Source organism: Podarcis erhardii, assembly GCF_964252035.2.
Source record: "Podarcis erhardii genome assembly, chromosome: 10".
NCBI lineage: Eukaryota > Metazoa > Chordata > Lepidosauria > Squamata > Lacertidae > Podarcis > Podarcis erhardii.
In genome coordinates, this window is record NC_138500.1 from 5169441 (window position 1) to 5186713 (window position 17273).

Here is a 17273-nt window from a genome sequence, read left to right on the forward strand (position 1 = left end):
AGGGAACTAGCTAGAAAGGATACATTTTGGAGGGAACAATATCAGGCAATCACAGTCCTGCCTTTTGGAGGCAACCAATAAGACAGAGGATCCAAATACAGCAGCTTAAATGAACCAATAGTAGCTGTACCCTCTGGAACCAAAAGGCAGTTACTTTACCCTAATGCAATTACAGACAATAATAATACAGATATAAAATCCTTTGACTCAATACACAACACCCCTCCCCCCCTAGTGAGCACAGCAGACGTAATCTCTCAGGTACTGTGGGGTCCTACAACTTCTACTTGATCTCCTGACAACAGGTGTTGCCTGTTCTGGATTGGGTGTCACCTGTGGTAGGGGGGTTGCTATAGGGGTTTCGTCAGGAACAGATGGAGTCCCAGACATCTCAGGGTCCCCTACCTGTACCTCGTCATCCTGAGGACTAGCAGACCCTGGTTCATTTGCTGAAGCCCCTGGTGACTGCACCTCTGGGCCATTTTCACCCTGGCCTTGCAGCTCTGCGTCGTTAGCCAGGGATGAATTATCAGACTCCTCCCTGCTGAGCGCCCGGCGCCTCAGCTGATCTATATGTCTCTTCCAAACTTGCCCATTTTCCAAGGTCACATAATAGGACACAGGTCCACTAGCCCGGGTGACCACACCAGCCACCCACCGCGAACCTCGTGAATAGTTCCTCACCCAGACCAGATCTTCAGGGGCGAAATACCTTCTTGTATCAGTCTCAGCCTGGGGGTTTGCTCTTGAATTACGGTTTGGCATTTTATCCGGGTGGACATAATCCAACACCGTTACCAATCTTCTACCCAAGAGCAGCTCAGCTGGCGACTTGCCCGTCACAGTACACGGCGTCGCATGCTGCAAAAATAACATTCGCGCGATGCGAGCTGACCAGTTACCCTCCATTAAGCACGCAATGGATTCTTTGGCTGTTCTTACCATGCGCTCCGCCTGCCCATTGGAGGATGGGTGAAAGGGCGCGGATGTGACCCCCCTTATGAAGTTATCAGCCAAGAATGCCCTGAATTCTTGGGATACAAAAGCTGCCCCATTATCTGATACAATGGTCTCAGGTAACCCGTGGGTTGCAAACAGCTGCCTCAACACCTTGATTACGGCAGCTGATGCCATGCTAGGGACCATCGCCACTTCTCACCATTTGGAATATGCATCGATGATAACCAAAAAGACCTTCCCCTGGAATGGCCCAGCAAAATCTAAGTGCAGCCGGCTCCAGGGAGATCTGGACTGCTCCCACCAGTGAACTGGTGCTCTGGCCACTTCTGGCCGCACCTCTTGGCATGCCTTGCATGTTCGTACCCATTGTTCTATGTTCTGGTCCATTCCAGGCCACCACACATAACATCGGGCTAGCGACTTCATCCTGACCATTCCCGGGTGTCCCATGTGAAGCGTCTCGAGAACCCTGTTTCTCAGTGGTGCTGGGATGATACCCTATCTCCCCACAGGAGACAACCCTTATGCATGGATAACTCGTGCTGCCTTGTTGCATAAGGCCTGAATTTGTCTTCATGCGGACCACCTGGCCACCCCCTCCCCACCCAAGTGAGCACACGGGAGAGAACAGCATCTTTCCTCGTTTTTTCAGCAATATCAGTAGCCGTTACAGGAGCCCCCGGAAGTGTTTCCAGCATCATTATGTGCTCCGCTGGAGCAGGATCCTCATTGCTCCCGCCAGGAAGGGGCAATCGACTCAGCGCATCAGCGTGGCACAACCGTTTCCCCGGCACATGGGTCAAGGTGTACTGGAACCCGTTCAGGAATATAGACCAACGCAACATTCTGGGGGAGAGAATTTGTGGCGTTTGTTTGTTTGGGTTGAACAACCCCAACAGTGGTTTGTGGTCCGTTTCAATGGAGAAATGACGACCGTACACATAATCATGGAACTTTTTGATTCCTGCCACAATTGCAAGCGCCTCTTTGTCAATTTGAGCATAGTTGCGCTCCGTGGACGACAACGTACGGGAATAGAAAGAGATGGGCTTTTCCGACCCATCCGGTTCCCTATGACTCAGCACCGCCCCCAGGCCGTATTGAGAGGCATCACATGCCAGGACCAGCGGCTTCGATTCATCATAATGAGCAAGGACGCTCTTGCTACTCAGCATTCCTCGCAAGGAGTCAAAAGCCTTCTGCTGCTCCTGCCCCCATCGCCACACATTCTTTTTCTGCAACAGTCTATGTAATGGTTCAGCTACCGAAGCTTTCTGGGGTAAGAACGAATGATAAAAGTTAATAAGTCCCAGGAATGACTGCAACTCCGTCTTGTTCTGTGGTCGTGGTGCCTCGATGATGGCCTTAACCTTAGCATCTGTGGGGTGGATGCCTGATGCATCAATTTTAAACCCCAAGAATTCCACAGTTGGCACCCCAAAACTGCATTTTTCCTTTTTTAGTTGCAACCCCGCCTCCTTGAACTTGAGCAACACTGCACGGACACGCGCAACCAGTTCCTGTGGGTCTTTTCCAGCAATCAAAACGTCATCAAAAAATGGCAAGACCCCCGGGAGACCTCTTAACAGGCGTTCCATGAGCCCTTGAAAAATCCCTGGGGCCACACAAACTCCAAATTGTAATCTGTTAACTCTGAACGCCCCTTTATGTGTGACAATAGTCTGTGCTTCCGCTGATTGTGGGGTTACTGGCAGCTGTTGGTAAGCTTGTGCCAGGTCAAGTTTGGCGAACACCTTGCCCCCAGCCAGTTTAGCCAACAGATGTGATACGACTGGAATGGGGTATGAGTTTCCCCTGAGTGCCTTATTGATAGTACATTTGTAATCAGCACAGATCCTGACTTCCCCATTTGCTTTAAGGGGCGTGACGATTGGAGTCTCCCACTTAGCGGAGTCCACGGGTGAGAGAACTCCCTGCTTGACCAATTTATCCAGCTCTGCTTCAATCTTGGGTTGCAGTGCAAATGGCACTCGCCTTGGTTTGAGTCGGATTGGGGCCACCCCAGGGTCCAATTCGAAGTCAACTGGGGGCCCTTTATAACAACCCAGTTTTCCATTAAAGAGACCAGCAAATTCTTTGCATAATGCCTTGCTCATCTCAGGGCAGGTTTGGATTGAATTAAGCCCTGATATACTCAGTCCCAGGGCGGGGAACCAGTCAGTGCCCAGGAGACTGGGGCGACTGCCCTTCGCAATCACCAGTTTCAGTACCGCCTGTTTGTCCCGGAACTGTACTCTCACGGCACACATTCCCATGACATGGATGCGGCCCGCTGAGTATGACTGCAAAGTTGCCGGGAAGGGCTCCAGAGGGGGCAACTTACCCCTGGGGAAGAATGTCCTCGCGGTCTGGTCCGACACGATAGTGAATCCAGATCCGGAGTCCACCTCCATGTCGCACAGCTGACCCTCAATCTTCACCTTGACGTGTGCCTTGCCTTGCGCTGGAAACTGCACGACCCTCCCGTTGATCTCCGTTACGTAGTGGCAGTCCTTTAGAACATGGTTTGCTGTGGCCGATCTGCGATGCTCCAGTCTAGGTGCTCCTGTCGCTCCCAACGCCGCCGATCTACAGACCCTGGCGATGTGACCTGTCTTTCCGCACGTCCGGCACATAGCATCCCGGAAACGACAACTCTTCCGCTCATGGTTTCCGCCACAACCAGGGCACCTGCCTTGGTGATCTTTGTGCACTGTGCAGGCCTCACGCACTGACTCGACCCCACGGACTGGGCTCTGGCTCGGAGTAGCCTCTAGCTCGTCCATGGCATGCGCAACTTCTATCTGTGGCTTAGGGGCCCTGCAACTGGCATCAAGCTCCTCTCTTTCATAATTCTCCGTGGCGGTGGCCTCCTTCAAGGCTGAAGCAAGGGTAACCTCTTCTTTAGCCACGATGCGTCTTCTGGCTTTCTTGCTGCTCAGACCACCGACAAACCGATCCAGGAGAGTCTCTTCCAGATCTTGGAAGTCGCAGTGCTGAGCGAGCTTCCACAGTTCAGCTAGAAATGCAGATACAGACTCCCCAGCACGCTGCTGCCTCTTATGAAACTCCATCCGCCGGGCCATCTTGGTCTCAGTAGGCGCTAAATGGCTTGTTAGGCAGGCAAGAATATCTTTGAGAGATGTCTCACTTAGCTTCGCTGGGGCAAGCAATGCCTTGGCCAGCTTGAAGGTCTCAGGCCCACAGTAGCTCAGGAATGTGGCCCTTCTTTTGCTGGCATCGGTGATCCCTTGAGCCACTGCGAAGAACTCGAAGCGTTCGACGTAGTCTTCCCACGTGTGGGGCTCTGATGGCTGGAAGGGCTCCAATACCCTTGGACTCTCCATTGTCCTGTGGGCAGGGTCGTCTTCTCAGCCGGCCAGTGAGTCTTGTTCTTAGCTACAATCCGGACTCTGAGGCAGGGCTGCGTTTAACTGCTCCTCAGCATTCCGGATCCCATCCTTGTCGCCAGTTGTTGTGACGTGGGGTTTGTGATTTCAGCTCTCTTGACATAATATGCTGGAGACAGTTCTCTAGTAACACTTCTTTATTAAAAGCAACAAGACTAAAACCTGAGGAGGGGAGAGCTACATTTATAGGGACAGGGAACTAGCTAGAAAGGATACATTTTGGAGGGAACAATATCAGGCAATCACAGTCCTGCCTTTTGGAGGCAACCAATAAGACAGAGGATCCAAATACAGCAGCTTAAATGAACCAATAGTAGCTGTACCCTCTGGAACCAAAAGGCAGTTACTTTACCCTAATGCAATTACAGACAATAATAATACAGATATAAAATCCTTTGACTCAATACACAACTTCCCACTCACACCTGCACAATGCTTTTGTTCAAACCCTTTCCTCCCGTGTAGAAACGCTTTTATCTATTGCAGAAACCCCTCTAATATAATTACTTTATCATTTTTCTGCTGCTGCTGCTCCTATCTCGAATCCTGCCTGTATTCATTTACAACTAACATTGGTTAGATTAATCACATTATACATTTTACTTTTTATTATTTTCTTTATCCAGAAATTTTCTTTGTATTTCACATTATGAGGTTTATTTCAATTCTACTGGTTTCACTATTTCACCTTATCCTTCCTATGTATGACATAAATTTTCCCCATTCTTTTCGAAATGTTTCATCGCCCTGTTGTCGAATTTCCCCCGTTAATTTAGCTATTTCTGCATATTCCATTACCTTCTGTTGCCATTCTTCTACTGTTGGTAATTGCTGTTGTTTCCAATCCTGGGCTAACAATAACCTCGCCGCTGTTGTTGCATATAAGAACAATTTCTGGTCATTCTTGATATTTTTTCAAATAGTTCTTTTATGTGTCCCGAATCTCTGACCAGTCATCTTCATTTAATCACCACGAGTTCCGGTGTCACAGGAGAGAGGAAAACACTTAATACTTTGTAGGGAGGAGGGGACAGAAAGCTGTTTCGGAGATGTTGTTGTGTTTTAGGTACAGTGGACACTCAGGTTGTGAACGTGATCTGTGTGGGATGCACATTCGCAACCTGCAGTATTCACAACCTGCAGTGGCGTGTCTGCCCACGTGCGGATTGCGATTCAGCGCTTCTGCACATATGCAAAGCACAATTTAGCGCTTCTGCTCATGCACAACTGCCAAAACCCGGCAGTAACCCGTTCTGTTACTTCCGGGTTTCGGCGGTCTGTAAACCCAAAAAAACGCATCTAACCTGAGGTATGACTGTACTTGTTTCCAGTTTTTTTAAGCTTTCTGGCTTCTCTACCTGTCTTTCCTCCCTCCCTCTTGCTTTCCCAGGTTGATGGGGACTCTGTGAGTGGCATTTGCTTTGTGGGCTACAAGAACTACCGCTACCGAGCCGGTTTTGTCCTGGCCCCCATTGGCCTAGTGCTGATCATCGGTGGCTATTTCCTGATCAGAGGTGGGCTCTTCTCAATTTGTTCTCTCTGGCGCTTTTTAATACAGTGGTGCCTCGCAAGACGAAAAGAATCCGTTCCGCGATTCTCTTCGTATAGCAGTTTTTTCGTCTTGCGAAGCAAGCCCATTGACAGCTTAGCGGATTAGCGCTATTAGCGGTTTAGCGGCTTTTAGCGATCAGCTGTTAAGCGGCTTATCAGCGGATCAGCTGATAAGCGGCTTAGCGGCTTAGGAAAAGGGCGGAAAAAGCGGAAAAAAACCTGCGGGAACTCGCAAGACATTTTCGTCTTGTGAAGCAACCCCATAGGGAAATTCGTTTAGCGAAGCGCCTCCAAAACGGAAAACCCTTTCGTCTAGCGGGTTTTCCGTCTTGCGAGGCGTTCGTCTTGCGGGGCACCACTGTATTTAATGCTGTACCGTTTTTAACACTTGATTGGGAGCCGCCCAGAGTGTCTGGGGAAACTCAGCCAGATGGGCGGGGTATAAATAATAAATTATTATTATTATTATTATTATTATTATTATTATTATTAGTATTATTAGTATTATTAGTATTATTAGTATTATTATTATTATTAATTCTGCCGCTTCCCTCCTAGGTGTGATGACCTTGTTCTCCATCAAAAGCAACCACCCAGGTCTCTTGAGTGAAAAAGCCGCTAGTAAGATCAATGAGACGATGTTGCGCCTTGGTGAGTAGCCCGGACTTGCGTGGCAGGATCTGTAGGTTGTGGGGGGGGGGGTTGGGAGGGGGGCAGTTCCTGCAGAGAAAAAGGAAGTTGAGACAACATTAATTGATTGTGATTTTATGTAAACTGTGTTATTTTTACTGTTGTTAGCCGCTCTGAGCCCAGCTTCGGCTGGGGAGGGTGGATATACATAAAATTTTATTATTTATTACTCCTGAAGGACCAGCTGCCCTGGACACAGAATTGACCTGTGCCTCCATGGACAGCTGTGAGTCCAGAATGACTCCCAGGCGGCACGCCTGGTCCTTCGGGGGCACAGTTGCCCCATTCAGGACCAGGGAGTCCCCCACACCTGCCTGCCCCCTGTCCCCCGAAAAACAGTACTTCTGTCTTGTCAGGATTCAGCCTCAATCTGTTAGCCACCAATCTGTTAGAAAGCAAATGGCAGAGGTGCAGAGGCTTGTGGGATTCGATCAGAAACTATTGTCAATGAATGAAACCCAGTCAACGCAATGCTTTCATAGCGGACACAATGGCTTGCTCCATATTTCATAATTCCTCATAGCAATCCCGCCTGACCCCCATGCTCTGGATATCTGCCCCCCTCCATGCCCTGAAGTAGCTGGACGTGTGACGGACTCAAGTTCTTTCTCCCTCCATGGCAGGAATCTTTGGCTTCCTGGCGTTTGGCTTCGTGTTCATCACCTTCGGGTGCCACTTCTACGATTTCTTCAACCAGGCGGAGTGGGAGAGGAGCTTCCGGGAGTACGTCTTGTGAGTAGCGGGTGCTCACCCACATTCCCCTCTTGTTCTAGGCGGGGGGCCACGGGCTGCCTTTGTGGGTGGCTCTTTTTGTGGGTGGTCTTCTTTGGGTGCCATGCCGCGTAGCTCAAGATCTGAAGCAGCTGGATGGCAAAGGCTGGGATGGAGCAACAGTCCAGGGGCATTGTGGGAAATCAAGATGGCGCCTCACGCTCCCAGCCGTCAAGCACTGGGAGTATTGGAGCGGAGGGGTGTATAAGGGATTTAAGGGGGCCCTGAAGACCCCTGGCAGAAGCCTGGGAAATGGTGTATCTGCCGAACAAAACCCATGTCCACCAAAACACCCACTTTGGACACCAGGAAATCCAGATTCTGTGAAGACGTCCAGAATCACCGTATATTTTTTATTATTTATTAAATGCGTATACCGTTTTTCATAGAAAGATCTCAGGGTGGTTCACAGAATAAAATACAGGATAGAACACATAGAGATGTTTAAACCGAAACAACAAAACAATAACGCGCCCAATCACCCTCCCAGTAGAGCTCAGTTTCTTACACACAAACCATTGTCTGGAAGAAAGCATCACAATTCGACAGCAGCAGGGTTTCTCTAAAGAATCCTTTACAGTGGTGCCTCGCAAGACGAAATTAATCCATTCCGCATGTCTCTTCGTCTTGCGGTTTTTTCGTCTTGCGAAGCACGGCTATTAGCGGCTTAGCGCTATTAGCGGTTTAGCGGCGCTTAGCGGCTTAGAAAAAGGGGGGGAAGGGAAAAAACTCGCAAGACGTCTTGCAAAGCACCTCAACAAACGGAAAACTCTTTCGTCTAGCGAGTTTTTCGTCTTGCGAGGCATTCGTCTTGCGGGGCACCACTGTATTTTCAGGCTACAAGTAGTACTTTTGAGTAGCGGGTTCTACTCAAATCAGTGATCTTTGCAGATTTAAAGAAATCTTTGTTGAATGATCGTATGAGTTTTAGCCAATGTGTTGGTTAGAGTATAGATTAAATTTGCATTTGAAAGGGGAAATAGTTCTAAAAGAAAAAGGGATACTCTCGGTTTTTTTATTGCAGGGATGGGGAATCTGTGCTGTTAGACTACAACTCCCATCACCCATGACTATTGTCTGCACAGGTTGCTGGGAGCTGTAGTTCCCCATCTGGGGGGGCCGCAGGTTCCCCACCCCTGTCTAACAGGATTCACACATGATCCCAGAATTCCAACTCCACTCGCCCAGGAGAAAATGTGTCTTCTAAGGGGGGTGTTTATTAGGTGGGGTGATCTACTCAGAAGTAAGTCCTATTGAATCCAGTAGCACTTACTCCCAGGTCTGCGTGGTTAGGATTGCAACCTTCACCTTGCAGTTGCAATCTCCTAACATCTCTTCAAATTCAGATAGCTGTTTGGAGATCTGAGGTTCCTTCCCCCTGTGTACCCCGGCTTTTAACACTTGAGGTGTATGTTTTACAGCTGTGGTCTACACCACTGAGCCCCTTGGGCTTGCCATTCAGAAGGTTAGTGGTTCGAATCCCCGTGACGGGGTGATCTCCCGTTGCTCAGTCCCAGCTCCTGCCAACCTAGCAGTTTAAAAGCACACCAGTGCAAGTAGATAAATAGGTACCGTTCTGGCGGGAAGGTAAATGGCGTTTCCGTGCGCTGCTCTCCTTCGCCAGAAGCGGCTTAGTCATGCTGGCCACATGACCCGGAAAAACTGTCTGTGGACAAACATCGGCTCCCTTGGCCAGTAAAGCGAGATGAGCGCCGCAACCCCAGAGTCGTCTTCGACTGGACTTAACGGTCAGGGGTCCTTTATTTCATTTTTATTATTGTAAGTTGTTTTGAACTCTTTTTAATGTTGCTTTCAATTCGGTAACCCTCTCTGGCACCTTAGAGGAAAGGGCGGGCAACAAACAAAACAACAACAACAACAACAATAATAATAATAATTTTTTTATACCCCGCCCTCCCCGGCCAGAGCCAGGCTCAGGGTGGCTAACACCAGTAAAATTACAGCAAAAACATAATAGGGGAAAAAACCCAATTTAAAATACAGGTTAAAACGCAATTTACAATGCGGCCTCATTTTATACGTAGCCCATAGATCAATAGTATCTCGTAATAATATTCTGCCCCCCCCCCCAAGTTTCATCTCCGCTCTTGCCCCCCACAGATGTGAGGCCAACGTGACAATCGCCACGCAGACCAACAAACCCATCCCTGACTGCGAGATCAAGAACCGCCCCAGCCTGTTGGTGGAGAAGATCAATCTCTTTGCCATGTTTGGGACGGGGATTTCCATGAGCACCTGGGTGTGGACCAAAGCTACCCTCCTTATCTGGAAGCGCACCTGGGGCAGGTAAGAGCTGGGCGCAGCCAGCCTTGGAAGAAGCCGGGATTTAAATTTTGAGCCCATCCTGCGGATTCCAGGCACCAGAGCCCCAGGCTTCCGGCTGACCCGGCGATACTGACCGTTACATAATAAACCATTTGTAAGAACTCGATATTTTAGTGTGTCAGCAGCTAAACTTTGGAACGATTGGCACTCTTTTCGGTATCCGCTGAAACCATTTTTGTGGTTCTCAACCTGTGGGTCCCCGGATGTTGTTGGACTACATCTCCCATCATCCCTGAGCTCTGGCCTTGCTAGGTAGGGGTGATGGGAGTTGTAGTTCAACAACATCTGGTGACCCACAGGTTGAGAAAGGCTGGGTTAGACAAAAATTACCTGCCCAGCACTTTAGAAATTTGAGATGCATTTCAATCTTTTTTTTTAAGTCTGGTTTTTTAAATTTTAAATTATTTATTGAAAAATAAAAAGGACAAAAATACAAGTGCACAAAAACTAAGAAACGAGAAATAGTATATATGTAGAAAACGAAACAAAAAAAGAGACTGTGCACATTACAAAAAAGGGGGACTTTATATTTGATTTGAACTGATTTTATAATGAATTGATTTTAGAATGCTGTATTATTTTACTGTTGTTAGCCACTCTGAGCCTGGCTTCGGCTGGGGAGGGCGGGATATAAATAAAATTATTATTATTATTATTATTATTATTATTATTATTATCATCATCATCATTATTATTATCATTATTGTTGTTAACCAGACCTTAATCTAATATGGTATCTATAAAAATGAATACCAAATATTGTTAAATTTCACCATGGCAAGTCTACATTTGTACACAACTTGTTTGTGCGTAGCAAATTTGCACGTATCTTCAATCCAATCATTAAAGGGAGCTGCGTTTTTATTTCCCCAGTTTTTAACTTTTCGAATGTTTTAGATTATCGCTGCTGCTTTTTCTTAGGGGTGATTTTATTCCTTTTTGGGGGGGGTAAACTGCTTGGAGGGTTTTTTGGTATGTTTCCCCCTCGATCAAGCGGCGTTTAAATTGTATGAAATAAATAAATTCCCTCCTGCTCCTGCAGGCTGACTGGCCAGAGCAGCAACGAGCCCAAGAGGCTAAAAAAGAGTAAGATGATCGCCAAGGCCTTTTCCCGGCGCAAAGAGCTTCAGCACAACCCCAACCAAGAGCTCTCCTTCAGCTTGCGGACTGTCTCGCACGAGGGGCCGGTTGGTACGTATGTCCACAGGGAAGGGGGTGCTTTGGGGCTCCATGCCAGCCCTCAGCTACTGAAAGTTATGGGGCCCTTGATATGTCCAGCTGCCCTTTGTCCCCCCAAAAATTGGCGTTGTTTTTTGTGTTGAATATATGCTATACAGTGGTGCCTCGCAAGACGAAATTAATCCGTTCCGTGAGGCTCTTCGTATAGCGGTTTTTTCATCTTGCGAAGCAAGACCATTGACAGCTTAGCGGATTAGTGCTATTAGCGGTTTAGCGGCTTTTAGTGATCAGCTGTTAAGCGGCTTATCAGCGGAACAGCTGATAAGCGGCTTAGCGGCTTAGGAAAAGGGGGGGAAAGGGGGGGAAACCCGCAGGAACTCGCAAGACATTTCGTCTTGCGAAGCAAGCCCATAGGGAAATTTGTTTTGCGAAGCGCCTCCAAACGGAAAACCCTTTCGTCTAGCGGGTTTTCCGTCTTGCGAGGCGTTCGTCTTGCGGGGCACCACTGTACCTCTGGTTGAGAACGGGATCCCTTCACTTGAATGTGATGTTGGTATTGCATACATTTATTTTATTTTAAATAATTTTTATTCAATTTTACACTATACATTTGAATTCACACATTAATCATCATCATCAACATTTAGGATTCCCTGAATCCTTAGACTTCCCTCTATCCCTCCATGGTTTCCATTATCAAACTTTTTCTACTGCATCATATTTTTTCTCTATTTTTCTTAAGATAGTCCATTTTTACCTTGTAATACATTACAAGCGTTACTCAAATCCTGCCAAAAGCTTTTAGCTGTTTACAGTGTTCTCTTAAGTAAATTGTAATTTTTCCTCATTCCTTGTTAAAGTTTCTATCTTCCTGGTTTCTGATTTTCTGATTTTCCCGGTCATTTTTGCCATTTCGGCAAATAATAATAATAATAATAATAATAATATTTCTATCCCGCCCATCTGGCTGGGTTTCCCCAGCCACTCTGGGCAGCTTCCAACGAAAGATTAAAAATACATTAAAACATCTGTCATTAAAGTCATCTTCATCAACCATTCATCTCTTGTCGAGAGTTTTATCTTCTTTCCATCTCTGGGGGTATTGCATACATTTAAGTTATGTCATATTTAAAGAAACGGACTCTTGGTGGAATATAAATGTCTTATTTTTACGTTTTGTCGTGGGGAAATTCTGCATAATTGCATTGTTTGAGCTGGGTTACAATTCCTGACCCCTTTGAATGTTCCTACCTTCAACATGACTATTTCCTTGCTTTTTTAAAAAAATGCCGTTTATTTTTATCATTCTCCCACAAAATTGTGCCCAGTGTGGTTCACCACAGTATGTATTAACAATTAACAAACACAGATTAGAAGAAATATCATAACTGAATGCAACCCAGCCGTCCCACCACAGTGGGCAAACGTTGGCCAAGCTGAGATAATTCTGAGGGGATGCAGGCTTTGAAAAACTCATTGTTTGAAATGTTCTCCCCTTCCCCCTTTTATCTGTATACAGTGGTGCCTCGCAAGACGAAATTAATCCGTTCCGTGAGGCTCTTCGTATAGCGTTTTTTTCGTCTTGCGAAGAAAGCCCATTGACAGCTTAGCGGATTAGCGCTATTAGCGGTTTAGCGGCTTTTAGCGGATCAGCTGATAAGCGGCTTAGGGCTTAGGAAAAGGGGGGAAAAAGGAAAAAAAACCCTGCAGGAACTCGCAAGACATTTTCGTCTTGCGAAGCAAGCCCATAGGGAAATTCGTTTTGCAAAGCGCCTCCAAAACGGAAAACCCTTTCGTCTATCGGGTTTTCCGCCTTGCGAGGCGTTCGTCTTGCGGGGCACCACTGTACATCATTACAATTTTTTCCCCCAGCTGGTTTGGTTTTCGATATCAATGAGCCATCGGGAGATGTGTCCTCTGCTTGGGCCCAGCATGTGACCAAGATGGTAGCCAGGAGGGGAGCCATTTTGTCTCAGGATGTCTCGGTCACTCCGGTAGCGACGCCAGGTAATTCTGCTTCTTTTCTTCTTTCTTTCAATAATATTCTATTTGGTGTATAGACGAGCAAGGGAAGCAACGATAACATTACAAAAATAATAATAATACTGGGTGTCTATGGCTGCGTTTCACATGGTAGTTTATGACATTTCCCTGATGTTTCCTGGCCTAAACTGTAATTTTTGATCTGAGTGGTTTCACAACCAAACCCTATTCTTCACAGGGAGCTCTGGGAATTGTAGTTCAGTGAGGGGAGCTTACAACTCTCAGTGCCCTTCACCCAGCTCCCAGAATCCTTTGGGGGTGAAGCCATGACGGTTTCAAGCAGTATACCAGCCCTTGAAATGTATGCTATGAATGTGGCCTTCCCTTCGATTCCCAGAGTTGTTCAACAATCAATCCCTCCTCTTCTCCGGGAATTGTAGCTCCGTAAGGAGAATGGTAGGGACGCATGTGGCGCTGTGGGTTAAACCACAGAGCCTAGAGCTTGCTGATCAGAAGGTCGACGGTTCGAATCCCCACGATGGGGTGAGCTCCCGTTGCTCGGTCTCTGCTCTTGCCCACCTAGCAGTCCGAAAGCATGTCAAAGTGCAAGTAGATAAATAGGTACCGCTCCGGCGGGAAGGTAAACAGTGCTTCCGTGCGCTGCTCTGGTTCGCCAGAAGTGGCTTAGTCATGCTGGCCACATGACCCGGAAGCTGCACGCCGGCTCCCTCGGCCAGTAAAGCGAGATGAGCGCCGCAACCCCAGAGTCGTTTGCGACTGGACATAACTGTCTGGGGTGCTTCACCTTTACCTTTTTAATATTTTAGAAATGTACATCCAGGTTTTTTTTCCTTTAATTTTTTTGGGGGGCCCCAAGAGAGTGGGGCCCTAAGCTATAGCTTGTTTAGCTCATACGTAAATCTGGCACTGGGACGCTGGTGGCGCTGTGGGTTAAACCACAGAGCCTAGGACTTGCCAATCAGAAGGTCAGCGGTTCTAATCCCCGCGACGGGGTGAGCTTCCGTTGCTCGGTCCCTGCTCCTGCCAAACTAGCAGTTCGAAAGCACACCAGCGTTTCTGTGCGCTGCTCTGGTTCGCCAGAAGCGGCTTCGTCATGCTGGCCACATGCCCCGGGAGCGCCGCAACCCCAGAGTCGTCCGCGACTGGACCTAACGGTCAGGGGTCCCTTTACCGTTTTTACCTTTAAGGAGAACAGTGGGGCGGGGAGTTTCCTCATAACTTCCAGCGCCCTTAGCAAACCCCCAGCTCCCAGAATCCTTTGCAGGGGGAAGCCATGATGGTTTCATGTGCCTCCACAGCGCTTTGAATGTTTGGTTCGGCCTGGGAGTGCCGTGAAACGAATCAGCCATCTCGAAGCAAGCAGCGATTTGGAGTTTTGGGGGTGTGTGCGCTGGGGTGGGGGGCTTCTGACGGAGGTCCCGTACCCCCCTAACCATCGCCTCTGCCCTTCCTTTGCCCACCCACACAGTGCCCCCCGAGGAGCGAGCCAACTTGTGGCTGGTGGAAACCGAGCTGTCCCCCCGGCGGGAGAAGAAGCTGAGCCGCAAGAAGAAAAAGCGGCGGAAGAAGAAGGAGGTCTGCCCCATGGGGCCCGCCTACGACCTGGACCCCTTCACCCCACAGCGCCTCAGCTCCGTCCCCCGCCTCCCCCAGCTCCCCAAGACCAAGTGCTTCGTCGCGAGCGCCAGGGAGGCTCAGGCCCTGAATGACGTCCTTGCGCCCAGGGCCTACCCGGCCTGGCGCCCCGCGGCCCTGCCCCAGGAGGACCCTTTTTCCAGGGGGCCGCCCCCAGAGCACCCGTCGGCCCTCGGCTGCCGGCGGAACAGCGCCGCCCTGCCTCCCGTCACCCACCCCTTCTGCCCGGATAACGGCCCCGTGGAGGAGGCAGGACCCGGAAGCGGCGCTTGGTTCTTCCCGGGATGGCGGCAGCCTCTGCCTCGCGGCAGCTTCCCCCAGCCACCACCCCGGAGCGTGGCCCCGGGGCCTGCCTTTCTGACCGGCACCCCGCGCAGGGCTCCGCAGGCCCAGGGACGGCGAGGGGAGCTGCCAGCCCCTATGCACTCCCGGACAAACCTCATGGATGCGGAATTGCTGGACCTCGATTCGGATTTTTAGGATTTTGGAAAGGCCCTTTCCAGAGGACTTTGGGGGGACGAGGGAGAAGAGGTTTATTTGGTTGTAGAGCAGCCATGATGGGAGAAGCGGACGTTCCCAACTTCTGCCCCCACCAGAAACGGACTCCTGGGTTTTTGCCCCGCTAGGAAGAGCTATATTTTCCCTGCTGAGATAACAAGACGGTTTTCTTTGAGCTCTTGTTTCAGACTTTGGTGCAAAAGCTTTCCTTTCTTCCCTTCCCTTCCTCCCTCCAGGCGAAATCTTGCACGTCCCAACGCGTCTGCCGTTGCCTCGCCGTCTGCTTAGGAAAACAGACGGATCTCCTGAGATGGAGATCGCTGAATGCTTCTTCCGCAGCATGGATCCTGCAGGAGCTGCATGGATCTTGCGGGATATTTATCGAGGGCAAGGGAGGGTTTTTGAGCAGCGACGGCCGCAGTTCCTGTCGGGCAAGATGTTAGAGAGGGTCCTCAAGTCTTCTCCCTGCACTTCCAAACAGAACCTCTTCAGGGCTTGCCAATTGGCGCTGTCCTGAAGTAGATGCAGGGTCTCTTCCCCGTTGGCGGTGTGTGTGTGAACGCTCCCTCCCTCCTCTTAGTGGGCGCACTGGTTTTTGTGAGGTGGGTGCAGAGCGGGGAGGGCCGTGTGGTTTATTGCGGGGCCAGAAGGAAGGGCGGTAGGGATCCGTTCTGATCTTGTAGCTGAAGAACCTTTCCCACCTCGTTCTTTCCCGGGGGTCACATGACAGCGGTGGGTGGAGCCAGTGGCAAAAATGGGCGCAGCAACAAATTTCGCCTTTGTACAGTAGGCCGAGCATCATTGTTAGAGTTCAGTGACATGTTCTGGCCGCCCATAAACACGCCAGGAGTGGGGCTGGCCTTGAGGCCTGGGGACAGATCTGAGGGTCAGATGTAGAGGTCTTCAGGGCCAGATTCAGACCCCAGGCCTGAATTCCTCCACCCTGGTGTAGGACCCATGCTTTGGAGAACCAGCTTTTGCCTTGCACATTTGATGTTTGGCAAATAGGTGTCACAAGGGAGAAGAATATTGATTGGACAAGAAGGAGCACAGCTTGCTGCATGGATGGGTTTGGGTATATTTGCGCCTTGTTGACGGATTCATGCGTAAAGCAGGGCTGCAAATCTGTGCCAGAGCCCTTGGATATCGGCTATTACAGGTTGAATCCCTGGAGAGTCTCCAGTCTGGAGGTTGCAGGCCTGGACCAACTCCTTCCAACAGGGCTGGGGGAAGCTGTAGCTTCCTGGACTCCAATTCCCATCATCCCCTGCAGCACAGGGATGATGGGAGTTGTAGTGCAGCAGTATCGGGGGGGGGGCGCGGGAACAGGATCCCCAGCTCTCCTCTGTAGGACCACTTTGTGTGATCCTTCCAATGGGATTCACCCTACTCTGAGAACATTCCCCATAGAAAGGAGGAATCAGAAGTCTAGGGCTGCTTGGGAAGACTAAGCATTCCAGCATGCAGTGCGTGCCACCTCCGTATTGCCTGTTGGGAGTTGTAGTCTTGATTTTCGTCATTTGTATCGAAGGCCCATTTTGGTCTCGCAACAAGGATGTATTAAGTACAGTGGTGCCTCGCAAGACGAAATTAATCCGTTCCGCGAGTCTCTTCGTCTAGCGGTTTTTTCGTCTTGCGAAGCAAGCCCATTGACGGCTTAGCGCTATTAGCGGCTTTTAGCGGCTTAGCGGATAAGCAGATAAGCGGCTTAGCAGCTTAGAAAAGGGGGGGGGGAGGAAAAAAAAACCGCAGGAACTCGCAAGACATTTTCGTCTTGTGAAGCAAGCCCATAGGAAATTCGTTTTGTGAAGCACCTCCAAAACGGAAAACCCTTTCGTCTAGCGGGTTTTCCGTCTTGCGAGGCATTCGTCTTGCGGGGCACCACTGTAAACACAAACGTCCCGTTGGATAAGGAGAGTTTGGGGGAGCAACGCCGCTCTGGTAACACATAGAAATATTTCTGCTGCTCTTTTTTTTAATTTCATGCCGTTCGTTAACATATTGACGTATAAAGCGCAGAGGTGAGTTTTTGTTTAATAGTGTCAGAGCTTAGACTTCGTAGCCTTTTCATAGGAAATGAATTTTAAAAGAGAAAAACGCTACCCAGCAGTCCCTAGTTGAAGAAATAATGCCTTTTGTCTCCTAGTCCCAGGGTGCATGGCCTGAGGGTCCCCCCCCCATGCTGAAGCTAAGCAGGTGTGGGGCTGGTCAGTGTCTGGATGGGAGACT

The 17273-nt window shown here is 49.2% G+C and overlaps 1 protein-coding gene across 1 annotated transcript in view; it reads left to right on the forward strand.

Moving 5' to 3' along the window:
* SMO (smoothened, frizzled class receptor) overlaps positions 1-15816 on the forward strand; it is a 34687-nt gene extending 18871 nt beyond the window's left edge. Inside the window, exons 6-12 of the mRNA XM_081879737.1 lie at positions 5761-5884; positions 6480-6572; positions 7235-7343; positions 9504-9689; positions 10771-10919; positions 12780-12914; positions 14380-15816. Coding sequence (XP_081735863.1) covers positions 5761-5884; positions 6480-6572; positions 7235-7343; positions 9504-9689; positions 10771-10919; positions 12780-12914; positions 14380-15026 — 1443 coding nt within the window. The 3' untranslated portion in view covers positions 15027-15816. The remainder of the gene's footprint in view (positions 1-5760; positions 5885-6479; positions 6573-7234; positions 7344-9503; positions 9690-10770; positions 10920-12779; positions 12915-14379) is intronic.
* The last annotated feature ends 1457 nt before the right edge of the window (positions 15817-17273 follow it).